The 20,485-nt window shown below is 36.9% G+C and overlaps 1 protein-coding gene across 3 annotated transcripts in view; it reads right to left on the reverse strand.

Moving 5' to 3' along the window:
- Window positions 1-11,034: 11,034 nt before the first annotated feature.
- Window positions 11,035-20,485, reverse strand: part of bahd1 (bromo adjacent homology domain containing 1) — a 31,481-nt gene continuing 22,030 nt past the window's right edge. For all 3 annotated transcript variants that reach the window (XM_058750092.1, XM_058750094.1, XM_058750093.1), the window contains exons 3-7: window positions 18,644-19,017; window positions 14,095-14,254; window positions 13,931-14,010; window positions 13,457-13,548; window positions 11,035-13,362 (exon numbers count right to left, since the gene is read on the reverse strand). In XM_058750092.1, coding sequence (XP_058606075.1) covers window positions 13,179-13,362; window positions 13,457-13,548; window positions 13,931-14,010; window positions 14,095-14,254; window positions 18,644-19,017 — 890 coding nt within the window. In that variant the 3' untranslated portion in view covers window positions 11,035-13,178. The remainder of the gene's footprint in view (window positions 13,363-13,456; window positions 13,549-13,930; window positions 14,011-14,094; window positions 14,255-18,643; window positions 19,018-20,485) is intronic.

A 20,485-nucleotide genomic window follows, 5' to 3' on the forward strand; every position in this document is an offset into this window, starting at 1 on the left:
CTACATCGGTGATGACCTTCAGCCAATGAGAGACAATTACAGGGCAGAGGGAAGTTCGGTGAGGAGTTATAGACCATATCAGTATTTTAATATGTACAATTATATCATACAGAAACAAGCACAAATCTTGACCAGCCGCAACATCAGTGTAACAGTTACTGCAAAATTATTCTTTACCACTCTTTGCAGAACACAGTCCCTGTTCCCTGCATCTCCCTCCTGCATAATCTGTTTTTGTTTTTGTAGCTGGAAATCAGCGCACAGAAATTTTGCCTCTCCAGCTCGTCAGTATTTGCATACGGTTGCATGCTTCGCGACAATTGGCCAGTCATTTGACTGGCGTGAGCCAATAGGACTTCAGGAAAGGTTGAAGGGAAGGAGTTCCCATAACGGAGAAATTCTCCGTGATGTCTCGTGAAAGCTCGAGAGGGAACAACGGGCTGACGCACGCAGGTTCTCGCGTTATTTCCTTATCACTTCTCGCGTGCGTTTTGTTGTGAAACGTAGTTTGCGGATCAGACAGAGTTGTCAGCGATTCTTCCTATTGTGAAATCGTGCAATGTGAAAGCCCTGTCGCCGATCCATCGTTCAGTGTGAACACAGCAGAGACTGAATGCTTCCCCAGATAGTCACGCAGTGTGAAAACAACAGCGATCCGGCGAGTTTGAAAATCGTGCAGTGTGAACTCGGCATAAGAAGTTTACATTTAATTCAATGTAATTTTAAAAATTTAAGAACACTGGTTCAAACAAGAGCTAATTGTTATCGTGTATATTTAAATTATCCTAGTATTACAATTGGAATGTAATGACTGATATATTCAGTGATATATGAAATATTATCTTTAAGGCCAGACACTGCAGGTGAATAGGATAAAAAAAAAAAAATAGTTATCGCCTTACTCACCCAGCTGATTGATTACATTGATCATTGCAAACATTTTTTGTATTGCAAGTTTTCTAAAATGTTAGGTTTATATATGCAAATGAGTCATTTTTAATGAAATATGCGCTAATTTGCATACATTTCTATACAAAAATCTAAACACATAGATGATGCTTTAAAAATATGTATTGCAATTGAAATCTATTGACACAAATAGATAGTAAAATAAATAGTCTGAAAAAGCACTTTATGAAAAACCAAAAAGCCCAAAATCTCAAACTTGACAGGTGCATGAAAAACAGTGTTTTTGCCTGCAGTGTCTCTCCTTAAAATAAAATATCACATCAAATACATTTTTAAAATCACATCCCACTTTTCATAACAATATAGCTTTCCAAATTCACGTAAATACATTTGCTCTTTGATTTTAATATGTTTTAGAAAAATCTGTTATTTTGCTATCTATACATCGTCATGGTAATAACATCATTAACATTGCCAGAGAAAACTGCAGTTCCTTTATAACTTCACACATTTTTTGTTATAATTTTTTTCTTTCTCTCCAAAAAGTGTACATCAAAGTCATTTTATAAATTTTAGAACATCAGTTTGCCAAGAGCCAATTTTTCTTGTATAAATGGAATTTTCCTGGTATTACAGTATTATAATTGGAATATAAAGACTGATATATACAGTTTAAAGGGTTAGGTCACCCCAAAATGAAAATTAGCCTGTTATTTACTCATCCTCAAACCATTCTAGGTGTATATGACTTTCTTCTTTCAGACGAATCCAATCGGATTTATATTAAAAATTGTCCTGGCACTTCTAAGCTCTATCATTGTAGTGGGCGGGTGTTTCTGTTCAACAGTCTAAAACAACGTCAAATAAAGCGTGCGCATCCATAATAAAATGTGCCTCACACAGCTCCGGGGGATGAATAAAGGCCGCCTGAACAGCTTCTGCGAACGACAGTCAGCGGAAGTGAGAAAAAAGTGTTTATTACTTTTGAAATATAGATATTTTTCTTACAAAAACGCATGGATTCGCTACAGGAGGCCTTTATTCACGCCCCGGAGCCGTATGAGGCACGTTTTATTATGGATACGAGCACTTTATTTAGCATGTTTTGGACTGTTGAACAGAAACACCCGCCCACTGCAATGATAACGCTTGGTATAGCCAGGGCAATTTTTTAAATATAACTCAGATTGGATTCGTCTAAAAGAAGAAAGTCATATACACCTAGGATGCTTCAAGGGTGAGTAAATTACAGGTTAATTTTCATTTTTGGGTGAACTAACCCTTTAAGAATTATCTTTAAATTAAAATATCACATCAAATACACTTTTTTTTTTTTTTTTTTTAAACACATCTCAATTTTCTCAACAGTAGGTTTCCAAATTACATAAAAACATTTGCTCTTTATTTCCATCCTGTTAGGTATTCGGTTAATTAATTCCCGCTTGTTTAAAAACTCCAGATAAAAAGTTGAAGTGCTGACCTGAGAATATTTCTGAAAGCCTTGTATGGCATTTTACAGAAATACTATAAAATGGTATTATATTTTTATAAAATTACAGCATAAACATGAGCATTTTTTAAAAGTTTGTTCAAAACGTAGGTGCATGCATAACAGGAATGACTCTAGTGCTCATACATTAAGTGCACCGAATCTAACCGATTCACACGTCAGCTAAATGCATTACTGTCTTTCTTTTTTGTTCCACCCAATTCACTGTCCACTTGAGAGACAGAGGTCACTCCCTTCAAATTCCATATGCAAATGAGGCCATCAGTGTGCTTCAGAAAGCCATTTCAACCTCCATTTCTGACCGGCCCTGTTTTGCCTGCAGGATCAGGCAGCTTTTATTAACATGTTTCATTCCTGCTTCACAGGCTTTGGTCTTGATGAATCCCTTCTCATACCAATTACAATGATTCTGCTTGGCAGTCAGTCTCTCAGATTCAAGAAAAGGTCTCCATAATGGCTTCAGATTAAGACCTGATCTCTTGGAAAAGCAATGAGTGGCTGAGCTCCAGTGGCTAACCCATTTATGCCGACTCGTTATCTGTGACGGCTGGAGGCTGCTGTAATGACTAGCCTAGAGTTGGCTGAGAGAACGAGAGGGTGACCAAAGGCAGGAGGCAATGCTTATCAATCGACTCTTACTTGAATTAGTCACTAGCAGAGCGTCAGAGGTGATACTTAAAAGCATGCAATCTCATATGAGCTCTTTCTGGAAAATAAGTCACACCAGGTCTAAACTGTAATTGTAGAGAGAAAAAAAAAAGAAAAAAAAAGTTGCATCGGTAAGTCACATTTTACTATTACATTCCCAATGTTTACAAACACTAGAAACTCTATGAACATGTATTTGATGGTGTGTTTAAGTCGTTTTCGAAAGATCGTATTTATGAGTTAAACATTTATGCAAAAACACACTCATTTATCATTTTGTAGATGATTGTTTTTTTTTTTTTTGTACAGAAGGTACATCACAATCTTGCTCCAACCAAATGACTCGAACATATACCTGATGTCAAAAACTTGCCAGAAGGACTTGTGCTCCATACAAATAAACACATAGCTCTCTCATTCGGCACAAATCCAAATGTGTATTACGTGCTTTAAGTTAAAGAGATAGTTCACCCAAAAATGAAAATTCTGTCATTAATTACTCACTCTCATGTCATTTCAAACCCATACGATGTTCATCTTTGGAACACAAATTAACAGAGGTGGGACCAAGTCATTGTTTTGCAAGTCACAAGTAAGTCTCGAGTCTTTGCATTCAAGTCTCGAGTCAACTCCCGAGTCAAGACAGACAAGTCCCAAGTCAAGTCTCGAGTCAAAATAGGCAAGTCCAAGTCGAGTTGCAAGTCCTCAACTTTTAACTTCAAGTCTTAAACAAGTCATTAGTGCTCTTTGCCCAAATTAGTGTCTCAGTATTAATTCCCATATCAAATTTATAGTAATTTATATCAGGAAGTCGGGTAGAATATGTTTTTACATAAGTTTAATTTAATGTGAGATGGGTGCCCTTAGTAAAACTACTCAAGTTCAATTTAGGGATTGTGCCAAAATAGGACAAGCAGTGGAAAAAAACAAAACTATTTTATTAGTAACAGAATATCAAAGACAACATAATTTCATAGAAATTACATGAAATACTTCAAAAGTAATTAAAATTAAAAGAAATACTTTTTTTAGAAATACTTTGCATGTGTGCATAAGAAGAATATATGCTAGGTGTTTGTTATATCTAAGCCAATGAGCCATTATTTGGAACCTCAATGAAACAGATTTAAAAACATATGAGCAGAAACTCAGAAAGAACCACTTTGAAAGAACTAGAAGAAATAACTGCTACCATACTTTATGTGAGAGGAAACCTGCAATATGGATGCAGACAAACTCATGAAGACAGTCATTCAAAAATGCTGTGCTACCATTCTTTATAACTAAGAGTAACGAAGACAAAATGTTGTATGTTAAATGTTAAGTATATAATATGCATAGTTGATCGCTAAATTTAGGGGCTATATGTGCTATAGGCTACAGACTGATTTACAACACGTGAATTCAATTAATTATCCTGAAAGAAATAAAAGTGAAATGAGTGCCTGGTGAAGGGGGAGAAAAATTTAGTATATTTTATAGTTATATATAGACTACAATTCACAAATCATTTTGTGAAAGAACACTTCTTCAAATTATATTTTAAAATGATCATTAGGCCAATTGCTCCTTTATTTTTTTTCTTCAAATTATAGCTAATTTTTTAGCAATAATTAATTTTAAATCTAGCTTAAATCAAGGTTTATCTAATAATTATTTTGCACCAAACTTTAAACCTTTAAAAATAAGCAGGTTTACATTCTAACCCATCATTTTGATCCTGGATTTAAGTAATATTTGCACCATAACTTTAAACTCAGATTTAAATCTTGATTATGGATTAACTTTAAACTTAACTGAAGTTTAAATAAAATAAAATGCACATGCAATTAAAATATGCAACTGATTGAACAGTGGAGATCTGACAAAAAAAAAAAAAAAAGGTCTCGGAGAGGTGTTTACCAATAAAAATGAAAATTAAAGCACATCGAGTTGGTAGAGCTGCGAGGGGTTCGTGGCGGGATGCGGATCCGTCACTCATGGTCCACCTCGGTGTCGGACAAACAAAAGAAGTGAGGAATATGTTTAGCATTTCACAGCAGCGGTCACGGTGATGATGAGGCGAGCACCAGTGATCTCCTTTCTCCTGCCCGCTCCGTACGTGTGTCTGCTGGGCGGCGATCAAACGGGCAGGGCAGCGCTTTTCACGAGCAGAGATAGCAACTACTTTTTTTCGTATCTCGGTTCTTTTGTTGTAAGTTATGCTATTATTCCATTAATTTATACTAGCATATACTGTATATAAAGCACTCCCTGAACGCAGTCTCTGGCTTACTGCCAGTCAAGCGCAAGCACGCTGCACCCGTCTAGAGTGATAACGACGCTGATCTGATCAAGTCTTTCCGAGTCACAGGGCTCAAGTCCAAGTCAAGTCTCGAGTCATTGCTGTCAAAGTCTAAGTCGAGTCTCAAGTCTTCTTTAATTATGTCGAGTCGAGTCGCAAGTCATCAAATTTGGGACTCGAGTCCGAGTCAAGTCTCGAGTCATGTGACTCGAGTCCACACCCCTGCAAATTAATAATATTTTTGATGAAATCCGAGAGCTTTATTACCCTGCATAGACAGCAAAGCAACTACCACGTTCAAGGCCCAGTAAGGTAGTAAGGACATTGTTAAAATAGTCCACGTGACATTAGTGGTTCAACTATAATTTTATGAAGCTACGAGACTTTAAATAAAAATAACAACTTTATTCAACAATTTCTCTTCCGTGTCGGTCTTCGACGTGCACTCACGACATTATCAAGACCCATGGGGGCGAGTAATAAGTGACAGAATTTTCATTTTTGGGTGAACTATCCCTTTAATTGAATTTAAGTCGCTATGGAATAGTCACAGGTCATTTCAGATAAAAACTGTGACTAAAATATGGTAGTTTTTAAAACACTGAACAGTGATATCTGAAATCAGAGAATGATGGAGAAGTTGAGACTATTATACAAGCATTAACAGGAATTTTCATTGAAATGCACAAATGGAGCACAACAGCCGAGCATCTATGACACAGCAGTGGTTAAGTAGCATTGAGAGCATTGATGGATAAGGTATTGTCCTCTCTTTCTGATCAACAGTGGGGTAAAGTAAAATGAAATGAAAAAGGCCTGTTAGTATTTCATTACTATGCAAATGCATGACTCATAAGAGTTCAGTGACCTCCAGCGCTAGTAGCTCATGTTCAAGGTAGAGTTGTTACTAGATGGAGATCTCATTTTCATGCAGCACCAGAAAACAGTGTCTGGTTTACAAACACTCTGGTCACTCTCAGCTGCACTGGAAAAGACTTCAAATGTATTTTTCACAGAGACAAGAAAGTATCTTCTCCACTGAAGGTGACAAATAAAAACAATATAAAAAACAACATTACACAGGCGCTATCATCTAAAAGTCAAGAACTTCTCCTGGGTGTTCTTTTTTTCCCCCACTAAACAATGAAAACGTGGACATGAATGGCTGATTTGAGTTGAATTTATTTAAGAATTGTACTGGTATTTTATCTTAAAGCTTTTGCTAATAAAAATAATCCACTGCAAAGTCCAAAACAAACAAACTAGCAAGACAATGAATGCTGTAACTGTTATAGTAATATAAATACTTGGTTAGAACTGAGCTTCATACATTGTTGAACTACTGAAAAACCAATAACTACTTGTCTGACTCTGACCAATAATTATGCATAATGTCCATAATCCCCCAAACTGCCACTTTTTTCCCCAAAGGGAATACATTTGTTTTTATTTTCATAAATTATAAAGTTGTTAATATCTGTATTTGAATTATTTAAAGAACTCTAAAAAGACTGTAAATTGTAAGGTTATTGGTGCAATTCTCAAAATAATAAACATTTATACACTTTATAAATATAATATAAGTTGCTTTAAGGTCATTTTTCAGACTTTCCTATATTGTAATCCTCTTAGAATTTGTTTATTGCACAACGTGGAAGTAAAATGGAAAAATCTCACAAATCTCTTTGTGCTGTGCAAAATATTAGCACAATATTCAGAAAATTGTATTGTGTAAATCTAGTAATTATACACATTTACAGTACATCATATTGTATGTGTTCAGATGAACAGTGGGCCACTTTCAGTTTTATTTCACTATTAGTCATTAGTATGGCTTTCATGCGTCATTCTTCAAAACTAAGACAGGTGCAGTATATCTAGAGTGAAACAGCTGCATGTCATTTCCTCCCTGGAGACATCCATCATATCGTTTAATGACACTCTCAAGCTATCAGAGGCATACTGATTTTCCTCACTTAGATATATATATATATATATATATCACTCTGTTCCTCCATGCTTTCTGAATATTTATAGTAAGCAATGAAAGATTTAGGACTTCTGTATGGCCAAATTCAAAGCAAACCAAAAATTAAATATGCTCAATTTTAATAACTGGTTTTGCCTCTTTAACATTTAGGCCTATGTAAAGCAATGGCATTGCCGAACAAAAAGGGATTCAACTGACATTGGACATTTTGGATTAAACGGTTATCCTACAGAATTTTAAAGCATTACATTAGGTGATTAGGCTTTTTGCAGGACAGATGTCCAAGAAACTGTGTAAACAAAAGGATGTGAAGGAACACCTTTTGGGTTAAACAACTATTTCAAGAGACAAAACGTGGGCAAAAGAGGACATGAAGGTCTTATCCATGTTTGCACATTCTACCTAACCTATCAGGATTTTTTTCTCTTTCTGCAGGTTACATTTTTAACTAGGGATGTGCATCTCCATAACTGAGGCAGATCTAAATGTGTTAGAAACGATGCATCGCGATACAAATGCCAATTTGTAGCCGATGCACACTTTTTAAACCGATGCATCGCATCGTTAACTTTTTTTGCCGATGCACCGAGCGAATCGGGGAATCTTCCCGTCCCTATTTTTAACAAACAGGAGGGGACAAGCGACTTTCTTAATGAGCGAGTCATTAAATCATTCATTCAAAAACACCGATTCATTGAGAAACAAAACATAACTTCACACTGCACAGACAAATGCAGACAAACTGCAACAGACACATTCATCAGGTTAGTGTGTTACCCTCGTCGGCGTCTCTTGGTGCTGGTCTGCACTTGTTTTCACTGATTGAACATGTTCAACTGATTCAAACACCACTTCATTCCAGAACCAAACACCATACTGTGGGTTGCTAGGAGACACAAAATGGTTAATTCTACCTTGACTCAGTTGACGGAGCAAGAAGAGAGCAAAAAAAATACCACACTGAGTGTAAAATTTAATTTACTCCACTCCGTATTAACTTCCTGTTTATTGAACTGCTGCATAAAAAATTCACTTTTTATAATTTAAAATCGACATTTTAATATGGTTTTTAAATTGTGTTATATACACACACACACACACATATTTCTTTATCTGACATTAAAAGATTTTTTTGTTTGTCAATGTAAACAGCCTGTAAAGAAGCAGACAGAGGTAACACTAGAAACACTGCTGCTTGATTTCATTTACTCTCTCACCCATTCGTGAAGCTGCTGATGTGAGCAATGGGGATATTTCTCGCTTCTCATATCCAGAGCCTTTGATTTTTTTTTTTTTTTTTTGAGTTACTCACTTATCTCATTTGTGGGGACTGAGCAAAAGGTGCACCATTCAAGTCTTTCACAGCGATACGTGAGATGGAATACAAGAACTGATACGCGAATAAATCAGATGCCTCATGAATATTTATAATGCTGCTTACCTGCTCAATTAGCTTACAGATTTAAATGCCATGGAAACATTTTGAATCTGTAGCTGTGTGCATTTGGTTGATAAGGGACGAGTTGCAAAATTTGATTTGGTTTCCTTTCGTTTTCTTTCATTATCTAAGATTTGATTACAGCTCTGAGATTGTTTGTAAATATGTTGTGGGTTTGTTTATGCACTAGACTGGAAATAAAAAAAATAAATCTGTGTTGGTTCTGCATGTTAAACATCTGCATTTTATAATGATTTGTTTTCCTGCTATGAATAGATTTTAAACATGAATTCTAAGTCAGTCTAGGTGTATTTACCAGAACATTTTATTGTTGAAATGTATTCAATATTTTTGGATCTCCAGATTCAAATATAGCATGTCTATATGATTTCAGATCAGTTAGATAGTAAACAGACAAAATTGAAATGATTAAAATGGATAACAACTGTTGCTCTTTAGGGTAAACAGCAATTATTATGTAAGAACCAATGAAAGCACTTGTTCACTGGACAGATGGCAACATCAAAATGTGCTTATCTTACAACATTAGCGTAAATGAAAACCAAAAACATCATTATTGCTTCAGAGACATCAACATCATTTTTCACATGGATCATTAATAATGCAAACAAAAGATTGCAGAAGAATCTAATTTAGCTCATACAGTGAACTCAATTCAAGCTGTCTGCTGTGCTTAGGTAATGAACAAAAATACAGAATTCACCAAATGTACACTTATATTTGTACTCAAAATATATATCAAATGCCATGTAAGACTTGCCATAAACGGCTGTTGTCAAATCCATATTTCTATAATGTCAGCAGCATGTAAATCTGATTTAGTAAAATGTGTGCTGAGCATCATATAAGATGCATCTGAATAACTAATGCCTTTCCGGCCAGAAACCTGTGTATGGAGTTTTCCATCTGCTTGCAAGTACTTTCCAAACTAGTCTCCATGAGGATTGAACGATCCAGGTAGAAAAATAAATCCAGAAGTGGATCCACACTTTGGTTCTGGGATTGGTTATGCTTGAAGGGCACTGAGAGTTTGAGTGTGTCAAGGAGGAAAATTCATTTCAGAAGTCATGAAATGGAGAGCTTCAGTAGGCTACTAAGATGAAACATGTTGGTAGATTTTGATGTGAGATGGCAACAGGTGATCGACTAAGTCACTACTTAGAAGCCTTATTATGGACTTATATTTTTAAATTTAAAAACATCTTGATGAATTTATTTCCTACAAACACACAGCTTTTCATTTCACAAGACATTGATTGTTGGACTGTAGTCATGTGGATTACTTGAGGATTATTGTGATGGTTTTTAATCAGCAGTTTGGACTCTCATTCTGACGGCACCCATTCACTGCAGAGGATCTAAGATTTCTCCAAATCTGTCCCAATGAAGAAAAACTCATTTACATCTTAGATGGCCTGAGGGTGAGTAAATTTTAATTTTTGGGTAAACTATTGCTTTAAAAACAGATGTCTCTAAAACAGTTATTGTTTACATTAGATGTTTTTCTGTGGCTAAACTAGTAGACGGATTCAATTTTAAGGGAACATAAATGCATACCATGAATGCACTCTAAATCACTTTGGATAAAAGTCAAATGCATAAATGTAAATACATTCTACAAGCACACAATATAAATTTAAATGAATAGCAGTTAAATATGAAAAACAAAGTGTTTTTGTTGATTAGCATTAAAAAGGACATATAAATGGTGGATGTTTCACTGTTAATATTAAGTATTTGCAACAGCTAGTATTGGCTTATTTCTCTCATAAGACTGAGTTAATTGCTGTCGGGCAAAAGAGGGTCATGGTAGGTTCAGCATGACACCCTGTGGTAACACTGCACCAGTGCAGCTTGTGTTGTATAAAAAAAAAAATAATACACCAAAATTTGACATTCATTGTCAATTAAAAATTGAAAAGAGCTGTTCATATTTGTCTATTATCATTAGTGATGAGGTCTTTTAATACACATTAATTGAACATTGATTTAATGTAGATTAGAGCAACACACAGAGCCTTCAGGAACAATATGCACAACTAAGAAAGCCTTCATTATGTAATATGGATTTTTTTATGAAGCTTTTCGACAGATGCCTCAGGACGGCTTTGAGAAGCTGTTAACATCTTACAACCAGTGTTAAATATGTAAATGTGTGCTTTATGCTTCATTTGGATCGACATCAATACATCAGAAGTCAAGGAACTAAACAAACGAGACAAAGAACTTGATGCTCATATATTATTTATTCCTTTTAAATATTTTCCTCTTATAATATACATTTCTATCTTAAATAATACAAATGCGCTGTGCTAGATCTATTATTTCAAAGAATGCCCAGTACTTCCATGCTGCACTGAAATATATATTTTGTATAGACACGCTCGCCCACATACACACAAACAGCCATTCATCAAAGGAGCAAAGAGCTTGGAATTCATGGTCAGTTTTGTATACAGAGGAATGAACGTAATCCTCTCCTTCTCTCCTTATTTTGGTACACAACATGTTGTATCTGCCACCCAGAACATTCTGCTAGCGAAGTATACATTTCAAAAATACATAATTTTCACACAAACAGCAACCATTAAGGACTCAAACCAAAGCAAAACGAGCTCTGCTTAAATGTTCCGCGAAACCGCTATGGCATTAACACGTCTAAACTGGCATATCTGACGCTAGGAGATGACATTTATGGAGATAACTCAAAAAAAACAAAAAAAAACAGAATGGAAGATCAGGACGAGATTATTTCACTTCTGTTTTTAGTACGTTTTGGTCAGCACTACTGAAGTTGGGCATGATATATATTTATATATATATATATATAGGCTATGTAAAGGGAGTATAACTACCAAACGACAAAAATCATATCTCATCTTCATCACAATGACAATTACTTCCGACTGATTAATATTCACTCAGATCTCAATAACATGAAAGGAATGGATTCAAGAATACCTTAAAGCGTATCTGAACACAAAAAAAAAAGTTGTTGACAAATTGTCTTTATGTAAAAAAAAACACAACACCACAAAAAAACAAACAGGTCTCCTTATCCATAGGAGTTTCACCTTTTTGAGACCCTGTGAGTACAATATTACTCTTTACCTCTTCCATCTTTTGTAAAGTCCTCAAAAAAAAAAAAAAAAAAAGGCCAAAACATGGAAGTGTGAAGGTCAGCATAGTGCGATCAGACAATCTTATCAATGCTTTTTAGCACGGATAACAACGTGGTGCAAAACAAGCAGGCCAAAAATGTGAAGAGGCTTAAGGAAAAACAAAACCAATCACCCACCCAGTATTTCTTCACATAGCAGACTGTTAACTATTTAAAGGCACAAACAGACCATATAAAACAGCTTTCTCATATCGTAATTAGCGATCTTGTAACAAAACTACCATGTAGGACGAGAAGCAAAGGGCACACGTTGAAAGCAGGCCTGTGCGCGCGAGATAAAGTTTGTCCATTCACATTTGTAACTGACAGTTAGCGAGTTCTCTCGTATCTCTTTGTACACGTACAACAAATACACAGTATTTTCCTGCATTGGAGATCAGTAGCAGGTGACATTTTGAACTGAGTCAGACTGCTGACTCCGTGAATGATAAGTTTTAGTGCAAACTAATGAAGTCGCGAAGGTGGATGTTAAGGAGTGGCGTGATAACCTTTGGTTTGCTGGGAAGGCAGAAAACGGGGAACCTCAGTGTTGGATATAAGGCAAGTCATAATGGGTGACGGGAGGACGAGAGCTCATTACTCATTGGTCGATCAACAGAATGTTAAGTTAACCAAATGCATTCTGGGATATTTGGTCCGCCACGATAAGTCTGTGATCCCCCACACCCTGTTACGATGACTGAATGAATGATTGGCCATTGCGTTGTGGATCAAACTGATTGGTGCCTCCTAAAAGACGGAGCTGGCGTTCAATTTATCTAAAAATAAATATTTTTAGCCTTCAATCTACAGATTAGGGTGCGTTTACTTCCAAAGAGAGAACATTAGAACTCTATTCCATAATTCAAGGTCACTGTTAATGTACCTGCATTAATTTCCTCGTCTTTTTACACTCATTCAGCAAATATAAAAGATAACTGCAAAAATAAATACTCAAATTCATGGCGTGAAAAATCACATTTTGGCGATCGGTACCTTTGAACTCAAGGTAGTTGTGCTCAGAATGCCGTTCTACAAAGTCACAAGGGATAGCAGTTGAAACTTTTTTTCAGAAATGCTACGCCGAGTGCATTTATCCTAAAGGGAAAACAGAAAATAACAGCAACTCCCTAAAGACTTGTGGCCATCCAGTTGATAGGGCTTTGATTGTGTCACAACATTTTGGATTCGGGTTTCAGTGTATGGCTCCATTCAGACCTACTGCAGGTTTTTTAGCAGACGGCCATAGCGGAAGTCGTAAACGTGGCGGCAGACGAACACCAAGTCAGGGTCGATGTCGTTGGGCACGCAACGATGAGCTGGAATTACATAGCTGGAAGGAGGGACCAGGGAGCTACGTCTGGGAAAGCCCTCCTCACGACACTTCACCAAGGCACAAAATCTGAAACATTCAAAATCATATTCGATTTATACAAAGGATATGGGGCGATGATACATTTGACACATGCAATGAGCCGATAAATACGATCGCTCACCTACAGTACTGTGCTAATGTCAACACATAGCACTTATCCTCGATACATGCCACACTGTTTTCATCCTGATGCCGAGATGCGAAAATCTCATTCTGGAAAAATTCACACTCCAATATTTTATATTCAACTTAAGGGAATCCATGCTGTAAATGTATAAAATAAATATTGCAACAAATACACTGAGAAAAAAAACAAAAAAACACAGTCTTTTGAAACTTACATCACATATTGATGTTGGAAGATGCAGTAATGTTAAATCGTCCATTTATGAATTATAGTATATACACAGTGTTCATAATGTGTTTGAGAGTGCTGGGAGTCATTTGTTTGTCCAATGTCCCTGTTTCAGTGGTTTAGTGAACACAGGAAACTTGTACTGCCTACTTCCTTTATGAAACTCAAAGGAAGTCAAATGTTGACACTGCTAGTCCCCTGAGGACCACATTGCTGTGCAATGAACAATTCCAGACTCACCTCACAGTGCATGCTGGGATTGCGACCCCCCTGAGTGTGTTCTGGGCGGTAGTACCAAAACAAGCTCATCATCAGCTCCCCTGAAAGTAGGAACAGAGTATTATGAGCTCTTCTGTGGCTTTCATTGATGTGTTAGAGAAAACATTTTTCAGAATAAGGTTTACCTGACTCAGGGTCTTCCCAGAAGGCAGAGACTTTGGCCACGTAAGGCAAGGACTTCTTCCTGGGACCTGAGCGCAGTAGCACTGTGTCTCTGACCCTGATCACCTCTCCATCTCTCTGCACTCCTTCATAGCACCTTCGCAGGGATGTGGAGTCCTCACCCTTAAACGAAAGGAAAAATAGTTACACAGTGCATTCTATCTCATTATACACTTTTGGATCAGGTCAGATATTTGAAAAACTACAAATTTTAAAACCTCCAATTAGGGGTCAATGTGAAACCAGCCTGATTAATTAAAGCTTTTCTTAAGATAGCTTAATCAAGTAGTCTGCGGGTTGCCTGAATGACTAGTCTCAAAATGCATATCAAAGTATTTTTAACTTGACACTTGATGTCTTACAAATGTAACATGTGGGCCAGAGGAGAGGCACTTTAAAGGAGATTAATTTGAAAAATGCACCCTTTAAATAAGCACAGCACACTGTCAACATGCTAATTAAAGCACTGCCACTAAAATTATAAAAAAAATTATATTTGAATTGAGTGCAGAAAAATATCAACACTACCATTCCAGTTTGGGGATGATAGATTTTTTTTTAAATGTTTTTGAAAAAAGTCTCTTATTCTTAACAAGGCTGCATTTATTTAACCCTCTGGTGCTCCTTATTTGGGAGTCACACTTGTGATCTTCACGGACAAAAGTGACTGGACACCTAAAATTTAACACTCCCCCCCCCCCCCCCAAAATGTAATATCAATGTAACATTTTTATTTAATAATATCTTTTCTTTTTTCTTTTGTATTTTGAGAGAATTTCATGGTACTAATGAATATTTATGCAATAATTATAATCAAAGTTTCCCACTGAAAATAATTTAAAGAAAAATTCAATAGAAAAATTTTCTATTACTTTTCAATTATGGCAGTATTTCGTGTTAAAACAGAGCCACTGCCTTTAAAATCAAATTTTTGAAGCCAGATTAGTGCCATCTGGTGGGAGTAAAATAAGAAAAACATCTGCAATTCCATGGTTTAGCCCATAGATTTCTACATAGCTCTATATAAAAGGCCTATAAATTGTTTTTAGACAAATACTTATTTTTATTAAGTTGTTGGTTTGGATATATATTTAGACATTTTCAAAGACAACTTTTTGTAAAAATTTAGTTTTTTTTTTGGTTTGAAATGTTGATTTAAAGCATCGGTTTTTGAATTATTATTACTACAGTCAAACTTGAACACAGAGAAAGCATTTTGTTATTTTGTTTGTTATTTTTGTTAAAAGTAACAAAAATGTTTTATCAGAGCTTAACCCTTCTTGGTCTGATCTGATTTCAACCTCTTATTTCAGTTTTCTGAGTTATGGCTATATGGTAATAACCATTCCAATTCATTTGAATGTGTATATATGTATATATGTGTGTCTGTGAATATATACAGTGGGTACAGAAAGTATTCAGACCCCCTTAAATTTTTCACTCTTTGTTATATTGCAGCCATTTGCTAAAATCATTTAAGTTCATTTTTTTCCTCAATGTACACATAGCACCCCATATTGACAGAAAACACAGAATTGTTGACATTTTGCAGATTTATTAAAAAAGAAAAACTGAAATATCACATGGTCCTAAGTATTCAGACCCTTTGCTGTGACACTCATATTTAACTCAGGTGCTGTCCATTTCTTCTGATCATCCTTGAGATGGTTCTACACCTTCATTTGAGTCCAGATGTGTTTGATTATACTGATTGGACTTGATTAGGAAAGCCACACACCTGTCTATATAAGACCTTACAGCTCACAGTGCATGTCAGAGCAAATGAGAATCAGGAGGTCAAAGGAACTGCCTGAAGAGCTCAGAGACAGAATTGTAGCAAGGCACAGATCTGGCCAAGGTTACAAAAAAATGTTCTGCTGCACTTAAGGTTCCTAAGAGCACAGTGGCCTCCATAATCCTTAAATGGAAGACGTTTGGGACGACCAGAACCCTTCCTATAGCTGGCCGTCCGGCCAAACAGAGCTATCGGGGGAGAAGAGCCTTGGTGAGAGAGGTAAAGAAGAACCCAAAGATCACTGTGGCTGAGCTCCAGAGATGCAGTCAGGAGATGGGAGAAAGTTGTAGAAAGTCAACCATCAATGCAGCCCTCCACCAGTCGGGGCTTTATGGCAGAGTGGCCCGACGGAAGCCTCTCCTCAGTGCAAGACACATGAAAGCCCGCATGGAGTTTGCTAAAAAACACCTGAAGGACTCCAAGATGGTGAGAAATAAGATTCTCTGGTCTGATGAGACCAAGATAGAACTTTTTGGCCTTAATTCTAAGCGGTATGTGTGGAGAAAACCAGGCACTGCTCATCACCTGTCCAATACAGTCCCAACAGTGAAGCATGGTGGTGGCAGCATCATGCTGTGGGGGTGTTTTTCAGCTGCAGGGACAGGACGACTGGTTGCAATCGATGGAAAGATGAATGCGGCCAAGTACAGGGATATCCTGGACGAAAACCTTCTCCAGAGTGCTCAGGACCTCAGACTGGGCCGAAGGTTTACCTTCCAACAAGACAATGACCCTAAGCACACAGCTAAAATAACAAAGGAGTGGCTTCACAACAACTCCGTGACTGTTCTTGAACGGCCCAGCCAGAGCCCTGACTTAAACCCAATTGAGCATCTCTGGAGAGACCTAAAAATGGCTGTCCACCAACGTTTACCAAACAACCTGACAGAATTGGAGAGGATCTGCAAGGAGGAATGGCAGAGGATCCCCAAATCCAGGTGTGAAAAACTTCTTGCATCTTTCCCAAAAAGACTCATGGCTGTATTAGATCAAAAGGGTGCTTCTATTAAATACTGAGCAAAGGGTCTGAATACTTAGGACCATGTGGTATTTCAGTTTTTCTTTTTTAATAAATCTGCAAAAATGTCAACAATTCTGTGTTTTTCTATATGGGGTGCTGTGTGTACATTAATGAGGGGGAAAAAAAAAGAACAAATGATTTTAGCAAATGGCTGCAATATAACAGAGTGAAAAATGTAAGGGGGTCTGAATACTTTCCGTACCCACTGTATGTGTGAGTGGATGTGCCTGTTTTGCACTCTTGATGTTTCAGAGTGTAACTCCTTCCTTGCTGTCCACTTTTTTACTGCACTGTAGTTTAATTATTGCTTTTATTTTATATATATATGCTGTATTACAGTCACACCGGTTCATAGGTGTGTGCGTGTATAAGTGGGTTGGTATTTGTGGTTTACGGGGACACAAATTTGTTTAATGACATGGGTATGACAGAAGTATTACAATTTGAAGGTGGTTTATGAGGACACTTCCTGTGTCCCCATAATTCAAAAGGCTTAAAAACAACATACTAAATGGTGTTTTTTTGAAAATCTTAAAATGCACAAAGTTTCCTGTAAGGGGTAGATTTAGGTGTAGGGTTGGTGTAGGGCGATATAAAATACAGTTTGTACAGTATAAAAATCATTACTCCTATGGAGAGTCCCCATAAACACCAACATGCGTGTATGTGTACGCGTGTGTGTGAGTGGATGTGTTGGTTTTGCTCTTGATGTTTTAGAGTTTCACCCCGTCATTGCTGTGTACTTTTTCTTCTGCATTGTGGCAGATTTGTAGATTGTACACACAAATTTGCTGAATTTGTGTTTTTGTCAATTTCCCATTCATTTCCTATGGTCGGTCATTTTTGACCAAAGACCACAAGTGTGACTTTATTTTACGACCACTTAGCCTGCTTGAATCAAGCCCTCAATTTTTTTGTGTGTTTACATTCCAAATGCCATAAACGTCACCAAGTTTCATACCATTCCGATGAAGCTATGATTTAAAAAAATTCAAAACAAAGTTTTTCGGTCAAAAGTGACCGAAGAGCACAAAATACAGTAATGCTGGGAATATTGTAAAAGCTGAATTTTCAGCAGCCATTCCAGTCTTCTGTGTCACATGATCCTTCAGTAATCATTCTAATATTCTGATTTAGTTGACACATACCATGAATACATAGTAGAGTCTTTCATCAAAATTATTATTTTTTTTATTTCTCTATTTGACAAGGCTAGGACTAGAGCAGCCCATAGACCTAGTAAAGGCATGAGTCAGCAGTGTAGTCGACTACACAGACTGCCTTCTGACATTTCATAAACTCTCAATTTAATACAGATGTTCTGGCTCATAAAAATGCTAAAATGGAGAAATAGAAAAGCAGCATGATGCAAACATTTTTAAAACACAACTGCTCATTGTCTGAGGTTTGCCCACTGGCTATTTAAAACAGGTTTAGAAATATTTGTTTAAAAGCACCTCACTGGAATTTAATAATAATAATAATGTCATTTCCAATGAATGCAATTCACAGTGTTTACTACTGACATTTCACAAGTGTTGTTCTAAGGAAAATGCCTGGGGCATCACTTAGTCATTTGCCAGGAATAAACGTAAACTCTTTCAATGAACTGCTGCTTTAAGTCTTGCTCTGGGTGCCTAAATGTTTTTTTAAAGAAACTTCCAATATCCCAGGACAGGGCAACTCAAATACGTACCACGATGAATACTTCCTTTTCTGTTGCCACACCAACAGGCAGCCAGCCGTTTGTTGCCCGGCGACGGCTGATCTTCGACTGCTTGGCAGCGCTGCTGCCATGGCCTGCTCCCAGCTGGCCATCCTTAATGTGGGGGCAAACAGCAGAGTCCCGCACCCCAGAACGAGAGCCACTGGGTGGCTTGGCTCTCTGAGGGCATTCCCGTCCCACTCTAATCTGCACCTGGGGTCGACCGGCATCAGGAAGAGGCGTCTGCAGGTGGGGCACTGACTGGGTGGGTGGAGGCACACTGGATATGGGGCAGATGGACAGAGGCAGGGCAGAAGGCATCGTGATGGATGAGCTGTGGTCATCCAGGGGGTAAGAGTAGTCTTCTACAGGAGTAGAAGAAGCAAAAATCATTGGTTCATAAAATGCTCAACATGCATTGATGATCATAAACAAACACCATATTACATGTAATACAACACAGCAGACTAATTCAGCCATAAATGAGTCGGTGTGCCAGATGCTGTGTGGTCAGATGCAAAGCTAAGAGCCTGTAACCAATTATATACAACCTTGAGGGGATTGGATTTTATGACAGGAACTACATATCAATTTAGAAATGTGAAAACAGTGAAACACTTGATTATTAATACATAATTGAACTTCCAACATAACAATGACAACGCATTATCAGTCCAATAACATCCAACTGCAGTGATCCAAGGGTGCTAAATGTTTGTGCAGGCATCTAAAAACACACATGACCAAAATTTCAGGGTGGATGAGCCAATCTCGGGAAACCTCGTGTCAATTGCCTATGCAGTTCCCATAGTGATGAGGAAATTTGAGGTGTGAGCCTGTACATGTGATGTATTCTGCATGAAAAGAGTTAAGAAATGTGCATTTAATGGTCCATTTTAGCCCAGAAATTAAATATCTACCATTAGGTATTCACTTCGTGCTGTTTCAATGCTGTAATATATCCTAATTGTTTTATCTGTGGAACACAAAAGGTTTCCTGTTCACAGTTTTATTTTTCGCATACAGTGACAAGTTCATTGTGAGCACAGTTCCAAAGTGTAAAAAAAATGCACTAGAAAAGCATGAAGTAGTCCATACAGTTTGTGTCATGCACCAAATTAGTCTTTATCATCTATTGTTGTATGGAAAATGTTGTGAAGATTCTCCTTTCGTGTTCAGCATATGCATTTGCCATGACATGAGGGTGAGTAAATAATGACAGATCGTATTTCATCACTGGTTGAACTATAATTTTATAATCTAGAAATGAATACTTGTTACTTTTCATGTGGAGAATATATCTTTGGGCGAACTATTTCTTTAAACTGCCTAAATGTGGGACGCACTGTGGGAAATGCAACTGTGCAATTACAAGAAATTAAAAGTGCATAGTTGGGAACTGTCAAATTAGGAGAAAAAAAAACATTTAATTTGAAATCCATTTTAAGTTTTATAGTTCATAAACTGACCTTTAAAACTTTAAAATGTACTCACCCTAAGGCCATCCAAGATGTAGATGAGTTTGTTTGGCATTACATCACTTGCTCACCACATGAGAACTTTAACGGGTTTGGAATGACATGAGGGTCAGTAATTAATGACGGAGTTTACATTTTTGGGTGAACTAACCCTTTAATGTCTTGTGCAATGAAAAACTGTGCAAGTACTGTAATGCAAAGTTTCTCCAATCCTGTTTTTATAAAGAAGCAAACTCATCTACATCTTGGGTGGTCTGAGGGTAAACAAATTTTCATTTTTGAGTGAACTACTCCTTTAAAATGTTTTCTAAATTAAATCACAAGTCTTCTATCTTAAAATTAAACTGGACATCAG

Source organism: Onychostoma macrolepis, chromosome 17 (genome assembly GCF_012432095.1).
Source record: "Onychostoma macrolepis isolate SWU-2019 chromosome 17, ASM1243209v1, whole genome shotgun sequence".
Taxonomy (NCBI): Eukaryota; Metazoa; Chordata; class Actinopteri; order Cypriniformes; family Cyprinidae; genus Onychostoma; species Onychostoma macrolepis.